At 47.7% G+C, this 22,232-nt stretch overlaps 1 protein-coding gene and 1 non-coding gene across 2 annotated transcripts; one reads left to right on the top strand and one right to left on the bottom strand.

Moving 5' to 3' along the window:
* Window positions 1-11,970: 11,970 nt before the first annotated feature.
* Window positions 11,971-12,042, bottom strand: TRNAW-CCA (transfer RNA tryptophan (anticodon CCA)). The gene has a single exon. It is a non-coding gene; the product is annotated as a tRNA-Trp (tRNA).
* Window positions 12,043-15,010: 2,968 nt separating this feature from the next.
* On the top strand, window positions 15,011-17,637 carry LOC125515383 (diphthamide synthesis DPH2 family protein). The gene is made up of 2 exons (XM_048680846.2): window positions 15,011-16,504; window positions 17,256-17,637. The coding sequence occupies exons 1-2, from the start codon at window positions 15,115-15,117 to the stop codon at window positions 17,285-17,287; spliced, it is 1,422 nt and encodes a 473-aa protein (XP_048536803.1). The 5' UTR covers window positions 15,011-15,114; the 3' UTR covers window positions 17,288-17,637.
* The last annotated feature ends 4,595 nt before the right edge of the window (window positions 17,638-22,232 follow it).

Here is a 22,232-nt window from a genome sequence, read left to right as displayed (position 1 = left end):
CGCTGTTTCAAAACACCACGTGATGATCGGGTGTTTTATTCAGACGTTCACATACAACGGGTGTAAGACAGATTTACACATGCAAACACTTAGGTTGACTTGACGAGCCTAGCATGTACAGACATGGCCTCGGAACACAGAAGACCGAAAGGTCGAGCATGAGTCGTATAGAAGATACGATCAACATGAAGATGTTCACCGATGTTGACTAGTCCGTCTCACGTGATGATCGGACACGGCCTAGTTAACTCGGATCATGTAATACTTAGATGACCAGAGGGATGTCTAATCTAAGTGGGAGTTCATTAATTATTTGATTAGATGAACTTAATTATCATGAACTTAGTCTAAAACATTTACAATATGTCTTGTAGATCAAATGGCCAACGTAGTCCTCAACTTCAACGCGTTCCTAGAGAAAACCAAGCTAAAATACGATGGCAGCAACTATACGGACTGGGTCCGGAACCTGAGGATCATCCTCATAGCTGCCAAGAAAGATTATGTCCTACAAGCACCGCTAGGTGATCCACCGGTCCCACAGAACCAAGACGTTATGAACGCTTGGCAGACACGTGTTGACGACTACTCCCTCGTTCAGTGCGGCATGCTTTACAGCTTAGAGCCGGGGCTCCAAAAGCGTTTTGAGAGACATGGAGCATATGAGATGTTCGAAGAGCTGAAAATGGTTTTTCAAGCTCATGCCCGGATCGAGAGATATGAAGTCTCCGATAAGTTCTTCAGCTGTAAGATGGAGGAAATAGTTCTGTCAGTGAGCACATACTCACTATGTCTGGGTTACATAACCGCTTGTCTCAGCTGGGAGTTAATCTCCCGGATGATGCGGTCATTGACAGAATCCTCCAGTCGCTTCCACCAAGCTACAAGAGCTTTGTGATGAACTTCAACATGCAGGGGATGCAAAAGACCATTCCTGAGTTGTTCTCAATGCTGAAATCAGCGGAGGTAGAAGTCAAGAAGGAACATCAAGTGTTGATGGTCAATAAAACCACTAAGTTCAAGAAGGGCAAGGGTAAAAAGAACTCCAAGAAGGACGGCAAGGAAGTTGCCGCGCCCGGCAAGCAAGCTGCTGGGAAGAAGCCAAAGAATGGACCCAAGCCCGAGACTGAGTGCTTTTATTGCAAGGGAAGCGGTCACTGGAAGCGGAATTGCCCTAAATACTTAGCAGACAAGAAGGCCGGCAAAACAAAAGGTATATGTGATATACATGTAATTGATGTGTACCTTACTAGTGTCCGTAGTAGCTCCTGGGTATTTGATACCGGTGCAGTTGCTCACATTTGTAACTCAAAGCAGGGGCTGCGGAATAAGCGGAAACTGGCAAAGGACAAGGTGACGATGCGCGTCGGGAATGGTTGCAAGGTCAATGTGATCGCCGTCGGCACGCTACCTCTATATCTACCTTCGGGATTAGTTTTAAACCTTAATAATTGTTATTTAGTGCCAGCTTTGAGCATGAACATTGTATCGGGATCTCGTTTAATTCGAGATGGCTACTCATTTAAATCCGAGAATAATGGTTGTTCTATTTATATGAAAGATATGTTTTATGGTCATGCTCCTATGGCGAATGGTTTATTCTTAATGAATCTCGAGCGTAATGCTACACATATTCATAGTGTGAGTACCAAAAGATGTAAGGTTGATAATGATAGTCCCACATATTTGTGGCACTGCCGCCTTGGTCACATAGGTGTCAAACGCATGAAGAAGCTCCATGCAGATGGACTTTTAGAGTCTCTTGATTATGAATCATTTGACACGTGCGAACCATGCCTCATGGGTAAGATGACCAAGACTCCGTTCTCAGGAACAATGGAGCGAGCAACCAACTTATTGGAAATCATACATACTGATGTGTGCGGTCCAATGAGTGTTGAGGCTCGCGGTGGCTATCGTTATATTCTCACCCTAACTGATGACTTGAGTAGATATGGGTATGTCTACTTAATGAAACACAAGTCTGAAACCTTTGAAAAGTTCAAGGATTTTCAGAGTGAGGTTGAGAATCAACGTGACAGGAAAATCAAGTTCCTACGATCAGATCGAGGAGGAGAATACTTGAGTCACGAGTTTGGCACACACTTAAGAAAATGTGGAATAGTTTCACAACTCACGCCGCCTGGAACACCTCAGCGTAATGGTGTGTCCGAATGTCGTAATCGCACTCTATTAGATATGGTGCGATCTATGATGTCTCTTGCCGATTTACCGCTATCTTTTTGGGGCTATGCTTTAGAGACTGCCGCATTCACTTTAAATAGGGCTCCGTCGAAATCCGTTGAGACGACACCGTATGAATTATGGTTTGGGAAGAAACCTAAGCTGTCGTTTCTAAAAGTTTGGGGATGCGATGCTTATGTCAAGAAACTTCAACCTGAAAAGCTCGAACCCAAGTCGGAAAAATGCGTCTTCATAGGATACCCAAAAGAAACTATTGGGTATACCTTCTACCTCAGATCCGAAGGCAAGATCTTTGTTGCAAAGAATGGGTCGTTTCTAGAGAAAGAGTTTCTCTCGAAAGAAGTAAGTGGGAGGAAAGTAGAACTTGATGAAGTATTACCTCTTGAACCGGGAAATGGCGCAACTCAAGAAAATGTTCCTGAGGTGCCAGCACCGACTAGAGAGGAAGTTAATGATAATGATCAAGATACTTCTGATCAAGCTCCTACTGAAATTCGAAGGTCCACAAGGACACGTTCTGCACCAGAGTGGTACGGCAACCCTGTCTTGGAAATCATGTTGTTGGACAACGGTGAACCTTCGAACTATGAAGAAGCGATGGCGGGCCCGGATTCCAACAAATGGCTAGAAGCCATGAAATTCGAGATAGGATCCATGTATGAAAACGAAGTATGGACTTTGACTGACTTGCCCGTTGAATGGTGAGCCATAGAAAATAAATGGATCTTTAAGGGGAAGACTGACGCGGATGGTAATGTGACCATCTATAAAGCTAGGCTTGTCGCTAAGGTTTATCGACAAGTTCAAGGGGTTGACTACGATGAGACTTTCTCACCGGTAGCGAAGCTGAAGTCCGTCCAAATCATGTTAGCAATTGCCGCATTTTATGATTATGAAATTTGGCAAATGGACGTCAAAACGGCATTCCTTAATGGTTTCCTTAAGGAAGAATTGTATATGATGCAGCCGGAAGGTTTTGTCGATCCTAAGAATGCTGACAAGGTGTGCAAGCTCCAACGCTCGATTTATGGGCTGGTGCAAGCATCTCGGAGTTGGAACATTCGCTTTGATGAGATGATCAAAGCGTTTGGGTTTACGCAGACTTATGGAGAAGCCTACGTTTACAAGAAAGTGAGTGGGAGCTCTATAGCATTTCTCATATTATATGTAGATGACATACTATTGATGGGAAATGATATAGAACTCTTGGACAGCATCAAGGCCTACTTGAATAAGAGTTTTTCAATGAAGGACCTTGGAGAAGCTGCTTACATATTAGGCATCAAAATCTATAGAGATAGATCGAGACGCCTCATAGGTCTTTCACAAAGCACATACCTTGATAAGATATTGAAGAAGTTCAATATGGATCAATCTAAGAAGGGGTTCTTGCCTGTGTTACAAGGTGTGAAATTGAGCTCAGCTCAATGTCCGACCACGGCAGAAGATATAGAAGAGATGAGCGTCATCCCCTATGCATCAGCCATAGGTTCTATTATGTATGCCATGCTGTGTACCAGACCTGATGTAAACCTTGCCGTAAGTTTGGTAGGAAGATACCAAAGTAATCCCGGCAAGGAACACTGGACAGCGGTCAAGAATATCCTGAAGTACCTGAAAAGGACTAAGGAAATGTTTCTCGTTTATGGAGGTGACGAAGAGCTCGTCGTAAAGGGTTACGTCGACGCTAGCTTCGACACAGATCTGGATGACTCTAAGTCACAAACCGGATACGTGTATATTCTGAATGGTGGGGCAGTAAGCTGGTGCAGTTGCAAGCAAAGCGTCGTGGCGGGATCTACATGTGAAGCGGAGTACATGGCAGCCTCGGAGGCAGCACATGAAGCAATATGGGTGAAGGAGTTCATCACCGACCTAGGAGTCATACCCAATGCGTCGGGGCCGATCAAACTCTTCTGTGACAACACTGGAGCTATTGCACTTGCCAAGGAGCCCAGGTTTCACAAGAAGACAAGGCACATCAAGTGTCGCTTCAACTCCATTCGTGAAAATGTTCAAGATGGAGACATAGAGATTTGTAAAGTACATACGGACCTGAATGTAGCAGATCCGTTGACTAAACCTCTGCCTAGGGCAAAACATGATCAACACCAGTATTCCATGGGTGTTCGATTTATCACAATGTAACTAGATTATTGACTCTAGTGCAAGTGGGAGACTGTTGGAAATATGCCCTAGAGGCAATAATAAAAGCATTATTATTATATTTCCTTGTTCATGATAATTGTCTTTATTCATGCTATAATTGTGTTATCCGGAAATCGTAATACATGTGTGAATAACAGACACCAACATGTCCCTAGTATGCCTCTAGTTGACTAGCTCGTTGATCAACAGATAGTCATGGTTTCCTGACTATGGACATTGGATGTCATTTGATAACGAGATCACATCATTAGGATAATGATGTGATGGACAAGACCCAATCCTAAACATAGCACAAGATCGTATAGTTCGTTTGCTAGAGTTTTCCAATGTCAAAGTATCTTTTCCTTAGACCATGAGATCGTGTAACTCCCGGATACCGTAGGAGTGCTTTGGGTATACCAAACGTCACAACGTAACTGGGTGACTATAAAGGTAGACTACGGGTATCTCTGAAAGTGTCTGTTGGGTTGACATGGATCAAGACTGGGATTTGTCACTCCGTATGACGGAGAGGTATCACTGGGCCCACTCGGTAATGCATCATCATAATGAGCTCAAAGTGACCAAGTGTCTGGTCACGGGATCATGCATTACAGTACGAGTAAAGTGACTTGCCGGTAACGGGATTGAACGAGGTATTGGGATACCGACGATCGAATCTCGGGCAAGTAACATATCGATTGACAAAGGGAATTGCATACGGGGTTGATTGAATCCTCGACATCGTGGTTCATCCGATAAGATCATCGTGGAGCATGTGGGAGCCAACATGGGTATCCAGATCCCGCTGTTGGTTATTGACCGGAGAGTCGTCTCGGTCATGTCTGCTTGTCTCCCGAACCCGTAGGGTCTACACACTTAAGGTTCGGTGACGCTAGGGTTGTGAAGATATGTATATGCAGTAACCCGAATGTTGTTAGGAGTCCCGGATGAGATCCCGGACGTCACGAGGAGTTCCGGAATGGTCCGGAGGTAAAGAATTATATATAGGAAGTGCTATTTCGGCCATCGGGACAAGTTTCGGGGTCACCGGTATTGTACCGGGACCACCGGAAGGGTCCCGGGGGTCCACCGGGTGGGGCACCTATCCCGGGGGGCCCCATGGGCTGAAGTAGGAGGGAACCCAGCCCAAAGTGGGCTGGGGCGCCACTCCCCTAGGGCCCATGCGGCTAGGGTTGAGGGGAAACCCTAGAGGGGGCGCCCCCTTGCTTGGGGGGCAAGCCCCCCACCCTTGGCCGCCCCCCCCCCTAGTAGATCCATCTACTAGGGCCGGCGCCCCCCCTGGCACCCCTATATATAGTGGGGGAGAGGAGGGACTTCATACCCCAGCCCCTGGCGCCTCCCTCTCTCCCTGTTACATCTCTCTCTCGTAGTATAGGCGAAGCCCTGCTACTGTGACGCCCTGCATCCACCACCACGCCGTCGTGCTGCTGGATCTTCATCAACCTCTCCTTCCCCCTTGCTGGATCAAGAAGAAGGAGACGTCTCCCGTCCCGTACGTGTGTTGAACGCGGAGGTGCCGTCCGTTCGGCGCTTGGTCATCGGTGATTTGCATCACGTCGTGTTCGACTACATCATCACCGTTCTTTGAACGCTTCCGCACGCGATCTACAAAGGTATGTAGATGGATCCGATGACTCGTTGCTAGATGAACTCCTAGATGGATCTTGGTGAAACGAGTAGGAAAAAATTTGTTTTCTGCAACGTTCCCCAACACTTAGGAACAAACCAAAGCCAGAAGAGACAACTCTCTAAACTTCTCCACAAAACTCTCTGAAACTTCTCCCCCATTGGCATCGATTGCCAAAATGGGCTAAAAGCTTAGAAGGCCAATATAAAATGTGTTCCTCCATAAATTGTGTATTTCACAACAAGAGAGTGGAATGCCATTCACATATCCAACGGTAAATACTTGGAAGAAGACAAACTATATTGAGGCCCAAAGATTGCAAACGGAAGATATGCCACAAAGACATAATCAAAGAGAGAAACAAGCAATCAAGTAATCAAAAGATACCAATTGAAGCAAGCTATCAAAAGATACCAATTGAACCAACTAGGCCAATGATCCTACGAGCCACATGAATAAAGGATATTATGATAAGAGCGGAGCAGTGTTCTAAAGAAACTAGAGAAGCTCCCCATGATTTGTGCACATCAAGAATTTTTGTATTTGGATACAAAATGCACAAAATAGGATCATAGCTCCCCCAAAATCAATAGAAACTTACAACAAGTGCAAGACAACATATAGAAACTAAGCCTAGTACTTGCAACAAACACATGGTTGAGCAACAAGTAAGAGAGGCAACTTAAGAGTGGGCTCAACCAAAAAGATGTGTGTGAGTCAAGGCAATGCACTTGAGAAGACTAATGTACAGAAGAGCATTAAGCATCAATAAAGTCTTCAAAGAATGAGGCACACGGTGCCAGGCCTATCATTCCCACACACAACTAGTAAATGGGTTCACAAGCTTACTAATAAGCATACAGAGAACCTATGCTTGTGACAACCCGCGGTGAAGATAGAAGATGAAAGGCGCATCAAGACGAGGGATGCCAATTAAGATGGCAAAAACCTCGTAAAGATAAGCATGAGGAAAATAATCGTCACCACAAAAGAGCGCATCAAGATGCAACGATAGAAGACACACACTCAAGGAAAAAGCTTTCACGGAGCCACCAAAGAAATAACATAAGAAAGACAAGATGGACGTGAAAGAAAGGATATCATCTAGATATGCAACTTCTCTCAAGTGTATAAGATTCTAGGTAGATGAAATCATGATGATATATATATCTACAAAGAAGGATGTACACCCGAAATAGTTACAACACGAAGGAACAAGATATCCAAAAGGAAGTCATACATATACCAATAAGATATTTACTTGAGAGCATAGTACGGCTATCGATCCTATAACCCGGTCTCCCAACTACCACCATGAAACCGGTAAAATAGAAAACCTATCAAGGGCAAACCTTTGCCTTGCACATGATTCACTTGAGCTAGATGATGACGATCTTGTCCTCCTCAAGATGGACCACCTTTCTTGATTGCGTTGGGTCGATGGAGACTAGATGATTGCTCCCCCATACTCCACTATGGGTGAGCCACTCTTCGGCACATGTTCACAAGTCCATTGACACCACAATGGATGGCAAGCTTCAAGCACTTGATCTCTTCATGATTCTCCACTTGAACTTGCACACGACAATCTTGATGACGATCACCACTTGATGTCATCCTTCCAGCCAGCACATGGACAATGCATAAAACCATCCGCTCGCTTGTTTGCCTCAGCCGCAAGCAGAAAAGTACGCACGCCATTAATGAACTCGGGAGAGCATCGGTCATCGTACATACATTGCCGGCTCATCTTCAATACACAGCACCGAAAACATCAAATTAATACAATACATAAAGTTCATACATAAAGAGCATACAACACTTCAATGCAACAAACAAATAACTCTCTAGCTAAAGAATTTGAATGCAACAACAAATGCGATCAAGATCGCAACTAAGGTAACAATTGATCCAACAACATAATGATACCAAGCCTCACTATGAATGGCATATTTTCTAATCTTTCAAATCTTCAAGCGCATTTTCTTCATCTTAATCTTGTGATCATCGACGACATCGGCAACATACAACTCCAATTCCATCTTCTCCCCCTCAATTCTTTTCAATTTTTCCTTCAAATCCTCGTTTTCTCTTTCAACTAAATTTAACCTCTCGACAATAGGGTCGGTTGGAATTTCGGGTTCAACTACCTCCTACATACAAATATCTATGTCAACTTGATGGGCATAATTTGTCATGAACACGAAATGCAATGAATAGTTTTAAAAGAGAATATACCACATCCGAATCATAACCCGGACGAGGGCCGACGGGGACGAATATCAAAACCATGGCACTATGCATAACAAACAACGTATGGGTAAGATAATTATACGAGTAACTATATATCCAAATCACACAAACATCATTTTTTATATAAAACTTCATGAACAAGAGGCTCACCACAAGGTGGTGCCGATGACGGGACGTTGCGAGCGATCGACGGTGGTTACGACGGAGATTTAAAAGGTACTAAGTAAACCACACCTACATATGCAAAACTAAGTGTTATTTTTGACCTCAAATTTCATATAAATCAAATACTAGCACATATATATAATTCCTCCCAAATTACTAAACTCAAAAATCAATTACTATATAAAGCATTGCACGAGCTAATCTAGCAATGAGAGATGAAAGGAAAGAGTTGCTAACCTTTGTGATCATTTGAATGGATGGGGGCCTTCAAATCTTGAGCAAAATATGTGATGAGCTTGAGAGGAAGAGGGAAAAGAACAGAGAGGAGAGGGGAAAGGGGAAGAACAGAGCGAGCTCGGGTGGACGAAGGGTCTATGTAGGATGACCTTTAGTACCGGTTCGTGATACGACCCGGTACTAAAGGTGCTGGAGGGGCCCCGGACTGACAACATCCTGCCACCACTCACTTTAGTACCGGTTCGTGGCACGGACCGGTGCTAAAGGTTCACCACGAACCGGTACTAATGAGAGCGGCCCGGCTAGCTGTTGGAACCGGCACTAATGTACACATTAGTGCCGGCTCAAATTCAAACCAGCACTAATGTGCTTCACGTTTGACCCTTTTTCTACTAGTGCCCATGGGTTGTATGATATCATCCTCTTGATGCAAGCCCATGGACATGTACCTAACCCTACATAGACTCTCACATAGACCATGGGTTAGTACACAAAGTGCAATGGACAATGCTTACCATACCATGGGATCATTTGATCCCTCTCGGTACATCTTCTACTCTTTGTGAGTTGATCAACTTGATTCACTCTTGACTTAGTCTTGATCAACCTTGAGTCTTTCCAACTCTCTTCGTTTGGATGATGTCTTGAAGGTAAACATGAATGATCACACAATCTTCTTCTTCAAGACATGCTTGCAATAAGCTCAACACTCACATGACCAATCTTTGGATAATTCCTTAATAGCACCTTGATCAACCCATAAACTCCTTGAAACCAACACATGGACTTCAAGAAATGCCTATGGAAAAATCCTTCAAATATAACTCAATGCAATCATTAGTCCATAGAGAATGTCATCAATTACCAAAACCACACATGGGGGCACCGCATGTCCTTTCAGGAGGCAATAAAATCCACCCTTTGTCGAGAAGAACACCGAAAATTTTAGTGACCACAAGAATCTTAGAAACATAGATGTCGTATCGGTGATGGCGAAAGCACAGATATTTGGGATGACCCTTGGCTACCCCGGGATGACTGCAGAAAGGTGGTTACACAAAGGGGACAGGTTGTGCTCCAGAAGGTTTCGGAACTGATCAGTCTAGTGACAGGTGGTTGGGATGAAAATCTAGTAAATGGAATCTTCTGCCCCAGGATGCTAGAGCAATTCTTGCCTTACCGGCACTCTATGAAGATTTTGAAGATTTCTAGGCATGGCATTTTGATTCGCATGGAAAGTTTTCAGTTAAAACTGCATACCACATGCTCCGTGATATATGGGCAAGCAAATGTCCTCCGAAACTGAAGCACTTCCTATGGCGGCTTGCTCACAACAGTCTCCCGCATAAGCTTAGTATTGATCATCGACTTTGCCCAGTATGTTCGAGGCAGGACGAGGATGGGGCACACATTTTCTTGAAATGTAAGTTTGTCAAGCCGCTGTGGAGAGAACTACAACTGGAGCAGATTAGAGTAGGGCTACTGCACAATCAAGGGCCAAAGGATTTGGTCAGTAAAATATTAGCTCAACTAGAAGAGAACAAACTTGAATGTATTACTATGTTGTGGGTGTGGTGGGATGTAAGAAATAAAAAGAACACAAGAGAGCCAATGAGAATACCAGTTCTGTCAATCAGTGGCGGAGCTTGACTGCAATGTCAGGGGGGCAAAAAGCAAAGTATACATGTTTGGGGGGCTCATAAAAATACTTTGTCCTAATTATATCCACCTAAAAGTAATTCCTTCAAGGATTTGTGTTGGGCTGGGGGGGGGGGGGGGGGGGCACAGGCGCACAGCCCCCTGAGAGCGGCGTTGCAGCACCCGAGCACCGGTGCTCTCTATATTTGACTTTTTCAAATTCGTATTTTTGAAGTTTCAAAAAAATGTGAAATTATTTCCCGGGATGCATATACACATTCCGAATACCCGTTGCAAGTTTCGGTACAAATCTCTTTTCTTGGACTATAGAAAAAAAACAAATTTCTGACAGTATATAGGAGAAAAAAGGTGCCATTTCGGTCGGAAATTTCTCTTTTTTGTATTTCCCAAAATACAAAGTATTTCATCTCTAGATTTCTACCAGTCTTTAGGAATATGTGTACGTATTCACATATTTGTTTTAAGATTTTTTTTGAGCATCGAAAGTGTGTTTTTCAAAAAATTCAAATATCAAAGAGCAATGAAGCTCGGGAGCTGCAGGCACTTTTCGACAGCCCCCTCAGCTATACATATAGCTCCACCATTGTCTGTCATGAAGAGAGTACGAGTCTGGGTGCAAGATTACAAGCTATTTGGGGATAAGAAGGAGGTCCAGAGCGTGTCAGAAACTAGGTGGAAACTGCTAGGTGAGAACGCCCTTAAAATTAATATTTGATGGAAGTATGTCTGAAGAACAGGGAACTGGTGGCTGGGGCTTTCACTATCACAGATGCACAAGGTCAAGCAATAGGTGCGGGAGCGGGATTCATGCAGCATGTACAAGACCCTCTGAATGCGGAAGCGATGGCATGCTTTCAAAGCCTACAGGCTGCCCAGTCGTGGGGATTATCAGAGGTCCATGTGCAAACTGATGCGTCAACGCTGGTGCAAGCTCTGACCACCACTGATCATGATATGGGAGTGAATGGAATTCTCTTCAGAGAGATTAAGTGTTTTGCACGTTTGAATTTCAATTTCTTTCGCACTTCTTTTTGCCCGCGGGCTTATAATAAAGTTGCAGACGCTCTTGCGATGTTCGTTGCAGGCTCGGGACTCCCTTCCCCAGCCGGATGGAGCTCCTGATTTCGTGCACAACTTGATTGCCAACGATCTTGCTGAGCTATTTGGTTAATGGAATAAATATGGTTCCATCTCAAAAAGAAAAGCACCTAATCCCACTTTGCCTAGCAATTTTCAATTCCGACTGCTAATCCCGATTCCAGTCCTACGTATGCTGTGCTACGCTCGAACTGGCACATAACACAAGTACACAACGACATAGGATTTGCTTGTTCTCGGTCCCGTTCAAGACGCAGACACAGTTTTTTAGCTCGGGGCTCCGAGTTTGAATTTCTGAGGAGGTGCCAAATTGGGAACGGAACTTTGTATTCGGAACAAAACAATACCCTGCTTATTCATTCCCATCACAGATAATTATTCAGCTTACAACACATGGCGTCGTCATCGTCCCGAGTCAGATAGACGATAATGTAGCAAATTTAGCCCACAGGGCCGCAGGGAGACGTTGACAGTTACTGCTAAAAAAAAGCTAACCAACGGTTGAAATGATAGGAAAAAGGAAGAAAAATAGACCGGATTAGGATCGGGGGTATTGAACCCGACGTGAATCGAACACGCAACCTTCTGATCTGGAGTCAGACGCGCTACCATTGCGCCACGGATCCGGTGTGCTGTTGCTCGCTAATCAAGCTACAAGACCGCGCCCTTCACCTTTGCTAGATGGAGATTGACAGAAGCAATGATTTTATTTTTTTTCTCTTCTCCTTTTCTAGTTGTAGCTGAGGATTTTTTGGCCCACTGCCTTCATGGCCATCTGACTTGCTGAAGTTCCGCAGCAGTATCTCCCAATCCATGGGAACTTTACATGAATTAGCACGATTGCTTGCACTATCTATGATCTCTTTCATATATCATATGGAACATCCCTTGAAGTCAGTGAACATTGTCATAGTTTCCAGTCATTCTTGTGCAAGTAAACCTTCATAGTTGATACTACTGTTTTCGATGAGAAATATTCCTGAGATTTCCACCCAGCCATCTACATCTACAATGGTTCAAATTCAATCAACAAATCATATGGATGAGATGATGTGTTCCCCCTAGGATATCAATCACTTGGTACTTGGTACAAGTAGCAACTCAACACATTCTACAGTCAAGCAGGGGAGAGCAGAGCGGCTGCCCCTATAATGAAGCTTAACTTTGGCTCGCTTGACGCAGCTGTTTCTGAATTGCTTTCGGAACCTGATTTTTGTTGGCTTGCAGGGTTTGAATTCTGCGGAGGTGCCAAATGCTTCCAAATTAATTAAGATTCAGAGATTAAATTTTAATTAAGGACAAAACGATGGTCTGCTTATTCAGTCGTTGGAGCAACTTCTTGACAAGCATCTTCCTTCCCGTTTGCCGAGCAACTTCTTGACAAGCAATTATAAGTGAGATTTGTATGGTTCTGTATGGATTATAAGAGAGGTTTGGACTTTGGAGAGCCGTATTTCTGTGTTGGCGGCAAACAATTGAGACTCGTTTATTTTCCCTTGAGATTTAATGTTGCCAGAGTGTTACATAAGTATTGCGGATCATCTGTTCGGTGATCTCCCACGGCACCACCCCGTGCATAGTTCTCCATTTTTAACCAATGAGAGGGGGGATGGCGCACCAGGCACATCCAGTTTGGGCTCGCGCTGTACGGTATTTATTGTTTTAAACAAAAACACTTTTTATAAAAATGTCAACAAAAAAATCTAGTTATATGGTTTTAAAGTGTGTGGAAATTTTATAAAATTATGAACTTTCTTTCAAAAATCATCATGCATATATAAAATGTTGACGGTATGTGCAAAAATATCAATGTGTATAAAAAAGTTCATCATGTATTGAAAAGGATTCTTCGTGTATCTAAAAATTGTTCATCATGTTTTTAAAATATTCAACATGTATTAAAAACTATTGCCATTTTACACAAAATGTTTACAATGTATTTGAAAATGTTTATATATAAAATTTTGGCTCATTAGTAAAAACAGGCAAAAATAAAAATAAATTAAATAAATTTTAAAAAAGAGAAAACATAAAAATTCAATCAATAAACCAAAAAAAGCTGACAAGAATCAATAGAGAATAGACTGAGAAAAACCAAAAAATAAGCGAGTGAAAAACAAAGACCACAAAAAAACAGTTGAAATTGGCGAGACCAGAATGTACAGATCATCTGTGTTCAATGACTTTTTTCTTTCTTAGTAAAGGCATCCAAAGGCATCTTAAATCAGATTAATATCAAGGAAAACAAAAACTAGTACAATGTAAAGACAACTCAATGTAGAACGAGCAGTAAAAAATAAATTACATCGAAAATCATAATAACCTTCTTCTTCCTCGATTGTACGGTGTCCGATGCAGACTAAAAATTACAATAAACTAATAGTAAAGGACATGTTTACCTACAAATGCTATCACTGTACCAGGCTTTGAAGACCGCAATAGCCACTCGACCCTTGAGGCGAGATTTATAAATCACTGAAGCAATGTTGGTTGGAGCATCACCCCACGTAGTTCACAGGGTTGAAGAATGAAGAATCCGGACCATGTCATAGAACAACATGGAGGAAGATGTCAAAACCGCTGCACCAATAGCCAGCCATAACTCTCCTTGAAAAGCACATACAACTGCTAATATCTGATGGGAACCAACAGATCCGAGGACACAAACTCTCACAGGGCCTCCGTCGATGCCGGATCAGATGCCGTCGAGTTAGGGAGAGATCGAAGAAACCTTATTCCAACATGTTATGCCACCAACAACTCGTCGATGTTGCTAGTGGGAACAAAAACCTAAGGACAAGAAAATGAGACATGTGAGCACCACTCCTCTTGCCGCCAATGAGGGCACCAGACAAGGAAGAGAAGGGGGGTTGAGGCCGCAATGTGTAGAGAAGCTATGGCGGCAACCGCTAGGATTGGCAAAAGCTGATAGTTGTTGATGACCAGAAGTGACTATTCGAAGCTATTAGCATCGGATAGGATTTTGCCGATGAATTCTTGTTAAGTTCAACGTCTTGGTGGAGGTTGTGTGACGGCGGCGATACCCTTTAGTAGGAATGATGTCTCCCACGTTTAATCCCTGTTCTGGTGGTGTGTCCAATGTTATTGGAGGGTGTGTGAAGATGTGTCTTCGTCCGATTTTCCAGGATTCGGTCGGTGTTGATCTTCGGTGGATCTCTTTTGGATGCAGTCTTCGTTTTATGTGTTTATATATTTGATCTTTTCAATCTGCGGGTCACTTCAACGGTGCTAGTTCGCTGGTCCTTGAGGCCTTAGCACAATGACTTTGAACTGTCTACTACAACAAAGTTTGCTAAGCTCCAGTGAGGGAAGAGCGATGATGGTGGCACATCTTCGACTCGCTTCAGCACTTTTATTCATTGCTACGTGGTCCATGGACCTTATTGTAAAATTATTATAGTTGGCGTTCATGATTGATTATGAATGTGTTTAAAGTTTCTTGAAAAACAAAATTAGAATTTCCCCGAAGAATGACAATGGGAAGAAAGGAAGAAGACGACGAGTTAAACTGGGCCAAAAGAAAATCATTTTGGCCCATTATACAGCAGGGCTATGCATTTTTCGCAGTGTGGATGGGCCTTCTCTTGCTGCTGCTCCTCTTGGGGAGGAGGTTCCGTGTCGTCTCGTACTGCTAAGCAAACCCCTCTTCCCGTCTCTCCCCACCCGCCGCCGCCGCCATGGACGCCGGCGACCCCTCCACCTCGCTCGCCGTCACCGCGGTGGACGCGCTCCAGAGCAGCGCCAAGAAGAAGCCGGCCCCCAAGCGCTTCATCCACACCCCGATTCCGGTCTCCATCCTCAACGACCCCACCCTCGCCGCCGCCGCCACCTCGCTCCTCCCGGCCGCCTACAACTTCGAGCTCCACAAGACGGCGCACCGCATCCGCTCCTCGGGCGCGCGCCGCGCCGCGCTGCAGCTCCCGGAGGGCCTGCTCCTCTTCTCGCTGCCCCTCTCCCACCTCCTCGGCCCCTTCCTCGCCGAGGACCCCTCCAACGACGTCCTCATCCTCGCCGACCCCACCTACGGCGCCTGCTGCCTCGGCGACCGCCCCGCCAAGGCCCTCGCCGCCGACCTCCTCGTCCACTACGGCCACTCCTGCCTCGTCCCCGTCACATCCTCACTCCTCCCCGTGCTCTACGTCTTCGTCGAGATCCGCGTCGACGCGCTCCGCCTCGCCGCCGCCGTCCGGGGCGCCTTCCCGGACCCTGACGCCGCGCCCCGCCTCGCTCTCGCCGGCACCGTGCAGTTCATCGCCGCGGTGCACGCGGCGCGCGAGATGCTCACGCGGGACGGCTACCGCGACATCGTTGTGCCGCAGGCCAAGCCGCTCTCTGCCGGCGAGATCCTCGGGTGCACGGCGCCTACGCTGAAGAAGGCGGAGGGGGTGGGCGTGGTGGTGTTCGTCGCCGATGGCAGGTTCCACCTCGAGGCCTTCATGATTGCCAACCCTGCGGTGAAGGCCTACCGGTTCGATCCCTTTCTTGGTGTGCTTGTGCTGGAGGAGTATGACCATGTTGGGATGAAGCAGGCGAGGAAGGAGGCGGTGCTGGCGGCGAGGAAGGCCAAGAGCTGGGGGGTTGTGCTCGGCACGCTGGGCCGCCAGGGGAGCTTGAAGGTTCTTGACCGGGTGGTGGAGCATCTGGAGGAGAAAGGTTTGGAACACACGGTGGTGCTCATGTCGGAGCTCTCCCCGACGAGGATGGAGCTATTCGGGGATTCTGTGGATGCATGGGTGCAGATTGCGTGCCCTCGGTTGTCGATCGATTGGGGGGAGGGGTTCAAGAGGCCGGTGCTGACAACATTTGAGTTTGATGTTGCACTGGGGTATGTTCCTGGGTGGTGGGAGAAGGGGAGTAGGCAAAATGGCGGTGGTGGAGGTGGCAGTGGGTGCTGTTCAGGATCAGGAACTTGTGGAAATGGTGATTGTAGTAGTGGTGATTGTGGTGGAGATGATTTTGGAGGGGAATACCCGATGGATTACTACTCGCAGGACGGGGGTGATTGGAATGGCTGCTACATGAAGAAGAAGCCCTCCACTGGCGAGAGAAAGTCGCGAGTTCGAATCGGTAATTGCTTGAAAAAATCATAGTAGCTTACTTACAATTCGGTTCTGTTCTTTCCTTGCACATTATGGCACTGATTCTTTGTATTATTAACACACGTCTTGCATTTAGCATTTGTCAGTTTCAGTGACATTTCCATAGGTTTAAGTAACCAGTTTAAATTGACAAGCTATGAATAGATACACATCTTGCCATAGAGCGGATTTTTGCATGGTAATTTCAGTGAATTGTCGTGTTCTTTTGCAGAAAGGCATAAGTGAAATGAAAGAGAAATATTTCAAGAAAACCTAGGCTTCTCTGAACTGTGCTCATATCTAACACTAACAGTATACTGTAAGTCTGTAAAGATTTCTCTTGATGTTATTGTTTAGCATAGTCGGTATAGAGAGAAATAGGAACGTTAGTTAGTTTCCGAAGAGGATTGGAGGGGAATGAGGAGGATTTTGACTTATCATGGATTTAATACCCCTCGATCCTCACCAAACCGAATAAGGCCTCATGTGCATAACTCTGATTGTTTATGAACCCATGTTTGAGAATTAAGATTCTGTCCTAACTATTGTGTGTACTTTCTTAGGGACGTAGGGTAATATTTGCAAGTATTTGTACACATCTTGCATGAATTGGTCTGGCGCAACTTTGCTCTGGTTTATTCATTAACAAAATCCTGCATGATCAGTCGTGTCGACACAAAATTTCTACTATGTGTTATATTGGTCTATGGTCATTTATATTCATCAATTCCAATTAGCAGGCAGCAGTGTCCAAGTCGAGGAGAAGCAATGAAATAAAATGTTGTTGAGGTCACGGAAGCCAACTGAGATATCTAAAACCTTCTTGGCTCCAGAATTTTTGACACCAGACTTCAATCTTGGCATCGTCATTCTTCACGCAACGCAACAGAGGACAAACTTAGCCAGTGCTGACAGGCCCTTTTATAAGCACCAAAATACTCGGAGCTCCTTTATCATCAAACAACCCAATGTACGATGTTGTTCGCTGCTGTGGTACCGTTGCTGTATACTGGGATGTAATGTATATTTATTTTCCCTGCATCATTACTGTATACTTGTGTATCGTTTACTGCTGAATCTTTGGCCCAGGTTATCAGACTATTAAGTTTTGATACTGCAAAATCTTCGCATCATCGTTCTATAAGCATCAGAATACTATATGCTTCTTTTTATCAAACAACCCAGATACGCAGACCTGTTTATTTAGATTTCTATAGAACTTCAAGCTGATATTCGACTAGGATAAAAGCCAATGCCAATTTTTGTTGGTGGCGTGGTGCAGGGACGCTTATGAGTGGCTCTCGCCCTACCCAGCTTTAGCTTATTTTGACAGCCCAACCTAAAATTTTATTCTAAAAATAATAATGAAGGATTAGCTAGTACAACCTCCATCTGGAATTAAACGTCTGAAATTAGTGTATCAAGAGCCTGTTCGGTTTCTATCCGCTCCCGTGACTCACCTCCCGGGGCGGAGCAGACTACTGCAGTTTTTTATGGAGCTGCTCAAACCGAGCTCCGCAGCTCCGGGGAGTGGAGCAGAGAGATTCCAAACAGGGCCCTAGACGCATAGGAGTAGGCTTTAGAATGAAAGTTTACGTTGGTCTGCTAGAATAAAACGGGTAGGGGGTAGCTTATTTTGACAGCCACCCATAATCCCCAAAATAAATGGCCCTAAGTTGCAGTTGCAGTGTCGGAGTACTGGGCCACGGGTAGGCCAATCCGAGCCCCAGAACCTTTCAAGATATCGGGGGAGGCTGCGCCCCTCAAGATCCCAGGATAAGGAACCGCCTTCAAGAAGTCAACGGCAAGATGGCCGACTGATCACTCACGGCCGAGTCCCAGGAACGACTTCAAGGAGAGCCGACTTCCAGAGAAGCCGGCTTCGGGGAGTCGGCCTGCGACTCCAATAAACCCCATAACTTCATCAAAGGGGATGGGGCATGGACGTGGCTACAGCGAAGCCCACCTCCGCCCCTTACCAAGGGCAGGCATGGCCACAACACGCCGTACCCCGGAATAGGGGTGGGCATATAAACCGATGACCGAAATACCGACCCGAAATAACCGGGACCGAACCCGAACGCACCGAAACCGATTCGTTCGCTCGTAACTTCGGTCAGCCAATCTGGAGAACCGAACTTTCTTCGGTTGATTCGGGTGCATGTATCAAGTAACCGAACACACTGAAGTATCGAAGCAATTTTCAACTCACGAGATATCTACGTAGCCCACGGCCCACAGCCCAACTACTGAACCTGGATAGAGCGAGTCGTACATTCACATCAGCAGCATCTCGAGCCCTAAACGCTCGACCGCGCCCTAGCCGCCGCCCGCGAGTGCCTGTGCCTCGACCACCGCAACCTAGTTGCCACTGCCTTTGACTTCTATCCATCCCTGCGTCCAGCGGCGGCGGCGGCTCCACTTCCACCTCTCATCCATGTCCCTCTGCTTATATCCATCCCCGGTATGACGGCGTCAGTGCAGGTGCTCATGGAGGCGAGGCGGCGACCATCTCTCTTCGACCTACCGAGCGCAGATCCGTGCTGCAGATCTTCGATTTTTGGTTCTGTTTTTGCGCACGGATCTGAGGATTTGATTTTTGATTTGATTTTTGCCACAACTGATCTTCGTCGCTGTCATATTTCCTCTATCTTCGTTGCCTGCTCAGTTTTGTTTTCGTCAGTTGTTCGGTCTCAACCGAGACCCGAACCGAAGCATCGGTACACCGAACTCTCGGTTAGTATTTTTATAGGAAACCGATCGGTCTGCCAAATCTCAAAACCGAAATTCATTAAAACCCGAAGCACCGAACCGTTCGGTTCGGGGGAACCGAACGCCCAGCCCTACCCCGGAAGATCTCCGTGCGGCGTGGCACTATTGCCATGCCGGCTCTGACATCAGCACCACAGGGCCGAATCCTGCACCCACGACGGCTTGTCTGTACGGCCTAGAGGTAGCAGGTCCCACCAGTCAGTGAGACCTCGGGGACGGCAGGAGAACCACCAGTCGGACCCGTCGGGAGTCGGCCCGGGGAGGTCGGCCGAGCCCTCCCCCGAGGCCCACGCGCCATTAATCAAGATGTGATGGGGAGTGGCAACAGTGATCGCCCGTCAGGCGGCGGGGCTGTTGCCACGACCTCATGATCAAGCCCGCGCCATCAGAAGCACGGCTACAGTAATCAGCAACTGGCAAGACCCACCCACGACGGACGCGGCCTGTCGGCTCCGTACCAGACCAGCCGGCGGGCCCCAGCGGTCGGCAGAGAAGACGGAGGCCAGAGGCACTGACGGCTGGGCCCGCGACCAGCCGAATTACTATTGTACCCCTGGGGGTAGGCCTATATAAACCCCCCAGGGCACCCATGCAAAGGGTTGGAACCCATTAGCTCTAGACCAGATCATATAGAAGGGAGAGAGCTAGCCTTGCCCTCTCCTACCTCCAAGAAATAGCTCAAGGAGCAACCGTGTAAACACCTGGCCATAGTGATCATGCGGAGACCCCGCAGAGCAGCAGTAGGGGTATTATCTCCTCGGAGAGCCCCGAAGCTGGGTAAGATTCGCCGGCGTGCATGTCTTCGCCTCATCACGTTTCCAGGCACCGGCGACGTTCTACTCGCCCCACCATGATAAGCCATCCTTTGGCATATGTCGCACCAAACTCCCGACATTTGGCGCCCACCGTGGGGCGTGGTGCACCGCCGTCCGGAGATCTGTTTTGGACGGGAACCCTTTTCCTCCCTGGCGAGCGCAGCCAGCCAGGCACGCCAGACGGAGTTTGCACCGACGCGCTAAGCGGCGTTGAGATCGCCTGCGCGGCCAGCTCCTTGGCCGAACTTGTCAGCAAGGTCCCCCTCTCTGATGAACCTGCATCCGACGCAGGCACGGGCGGCCCCGAGAACCTCCTCGCGGGCCTCCTCGACCAACTCCACGTTTCCGGCGAGCCTGCCGTAGACTTGGAGTCCGTAGGCTCCACCGACCCGATGCTGGTCGACTCCGACACCGCGTCGCTCGACGCGTTCCCCACCAATGTGGTGGTCTACGACAAACCTCTCCCTCGCGCGGAGAGCAACGGAAGCACTGTCACCGAGGTGCTAGTCATCAGTCATGACGAGCTTCCCGGCGGAGGAGCGCACGACTCACTCGGCATGGCGCTGCAAGACCTAACTGCGCCCATTCCGGAAGACGCTGACGCAGAGACGTTGGAGGCGCGCCGCCTTCAGCTCGTTGAAGGCGCGAAGAAGCTGGCCAGCATGAGGCGCTTGTCAGAAGCCTACCAGCGGGAGATGGATCGCCCCGTCGGCGGCTCGCCGGCCCCGGCGGGGCCCAGCCGCCTTGGCGCGGTCCAGCAGCGCGGCGTAGCCATCGCCAACCTGTTTGGGGCAGGCCGCCTTGTGTACATCCGAGCCGCCCAGGCAGCGGCGAATGAGCTGGACAATTTCGAGGGCGAAGAATGCCGCCTCATGATGGAGCGAGTCCAGCGGCTCCTCGACGCGGCCGCCGCGTAGAACGAGGCCGGCTGCCGCACGGAAGCGCCTCAACGGCCCAACGACGACCTTCACCGAGATCAAGGCGCGACGTCTCGGACGCCGACTGGCGGCGCCCGAGGAAGAAGAGACAAGGAGCCGGCTGTCAGCCACAGTCGGACTCGCATCACCATAGAGCGTGACCGAGACGGCCGCCCAAGAGCAGTGGAACGACGGGATGACTGTCCGCCTCCCCCTCCCCGCAAGGAGAGGCGAGTCTCCCCACCGCCTGTTGACCATCCGACTCTCGATGATCGCCTTGGCCGCCGAGAAGGAGTTGGAGAGAATGACGCCCGCCACCGGATCGATCGAGCTGGGTCCGCCTTGTTTCGGGCCCCGCATTCGGGACGAGCCCTTTCCCAGAGGGTTCACGCTCCCAAGAGACACGCCCAAGTATACCGGCTCCGTGAAGCCGGAAGACTGACTAGTCGACTACTCCACGTCTGTCAGCATAGCAAACGGCAACAAGCGTGTCGCCGTAAAGTATGTTCCGCTCATGCTCCAGGGCACGGCCCGGACATGGCTGAATAGCCTAAAGCCCCGCAGCATCAACAGCTGGGTCGACTTCACCGAAGCATTCGTCCGCAACTTCACCAGCACGTACAAGCGCACTCCCAAACCTCGTCAGCTCTCCTTGTGCGTGCAAGGCCCCGACGAGTCGACTCGTGACTACCTCACGCATTGGGCCGAGCTTCGGAACTCCTGCGAGGGCGTGCACGAGGTGCAGGCCATCGAGTACTTCACAGCTGGGTGCAGAGAAGGCACCTTCCTCAAGCACAAACTCCTTTGCGACGAGTCAGAAACCCTCGACGAGCTGCTGATCATAGCGGACAAGTACGCCACGGCCGACTCCTCCATGAAGGCGGAGATTCAAATTAGCACAACTGGCAAAGTGGTCCCTCAAGCTCCAAGAACTCCAGCGGCAGACGCCGGCCGGCGACAACAGCAGGGCGACCACAAGCGCAAGGCCCCGGAGCCGGCTTCCAGCAGCCGGCAGGTCGCGACCGTTGAAGCCCAACAGCCAGATGAGCAGCCCCCGCCCAAGCGACAGAAAGGCGGCAAGCCAAACTGGTTGCCGGCCTTCTCCTATGAGCAGACCTTGGATGGACCTTGCAAGTTCCACAGTGGCACAAAGCCGTCGAATCACACCACCCGGAAGTGCCACTGGCTCACCAGGATCGCTAAGGGAGACGGC

This window comes from Triticum urartu, chromosome 6A (genome assembly GCF_056163025.1).
Source record: "Triticum urartu cultivar PI428250 chromosome 6A, HENAU_Tu73, whole genome shotgun sequence".
Taxonomy (NCBI): Eukaryota; Viridiplantae; Streptophyta; class Magnoliopsida; order Poales; family Poaceae; genus Triticum; species Triticum urartu.
This window is presented reverse-complemented; position numbering and strand designations above follow the sequence as displayed.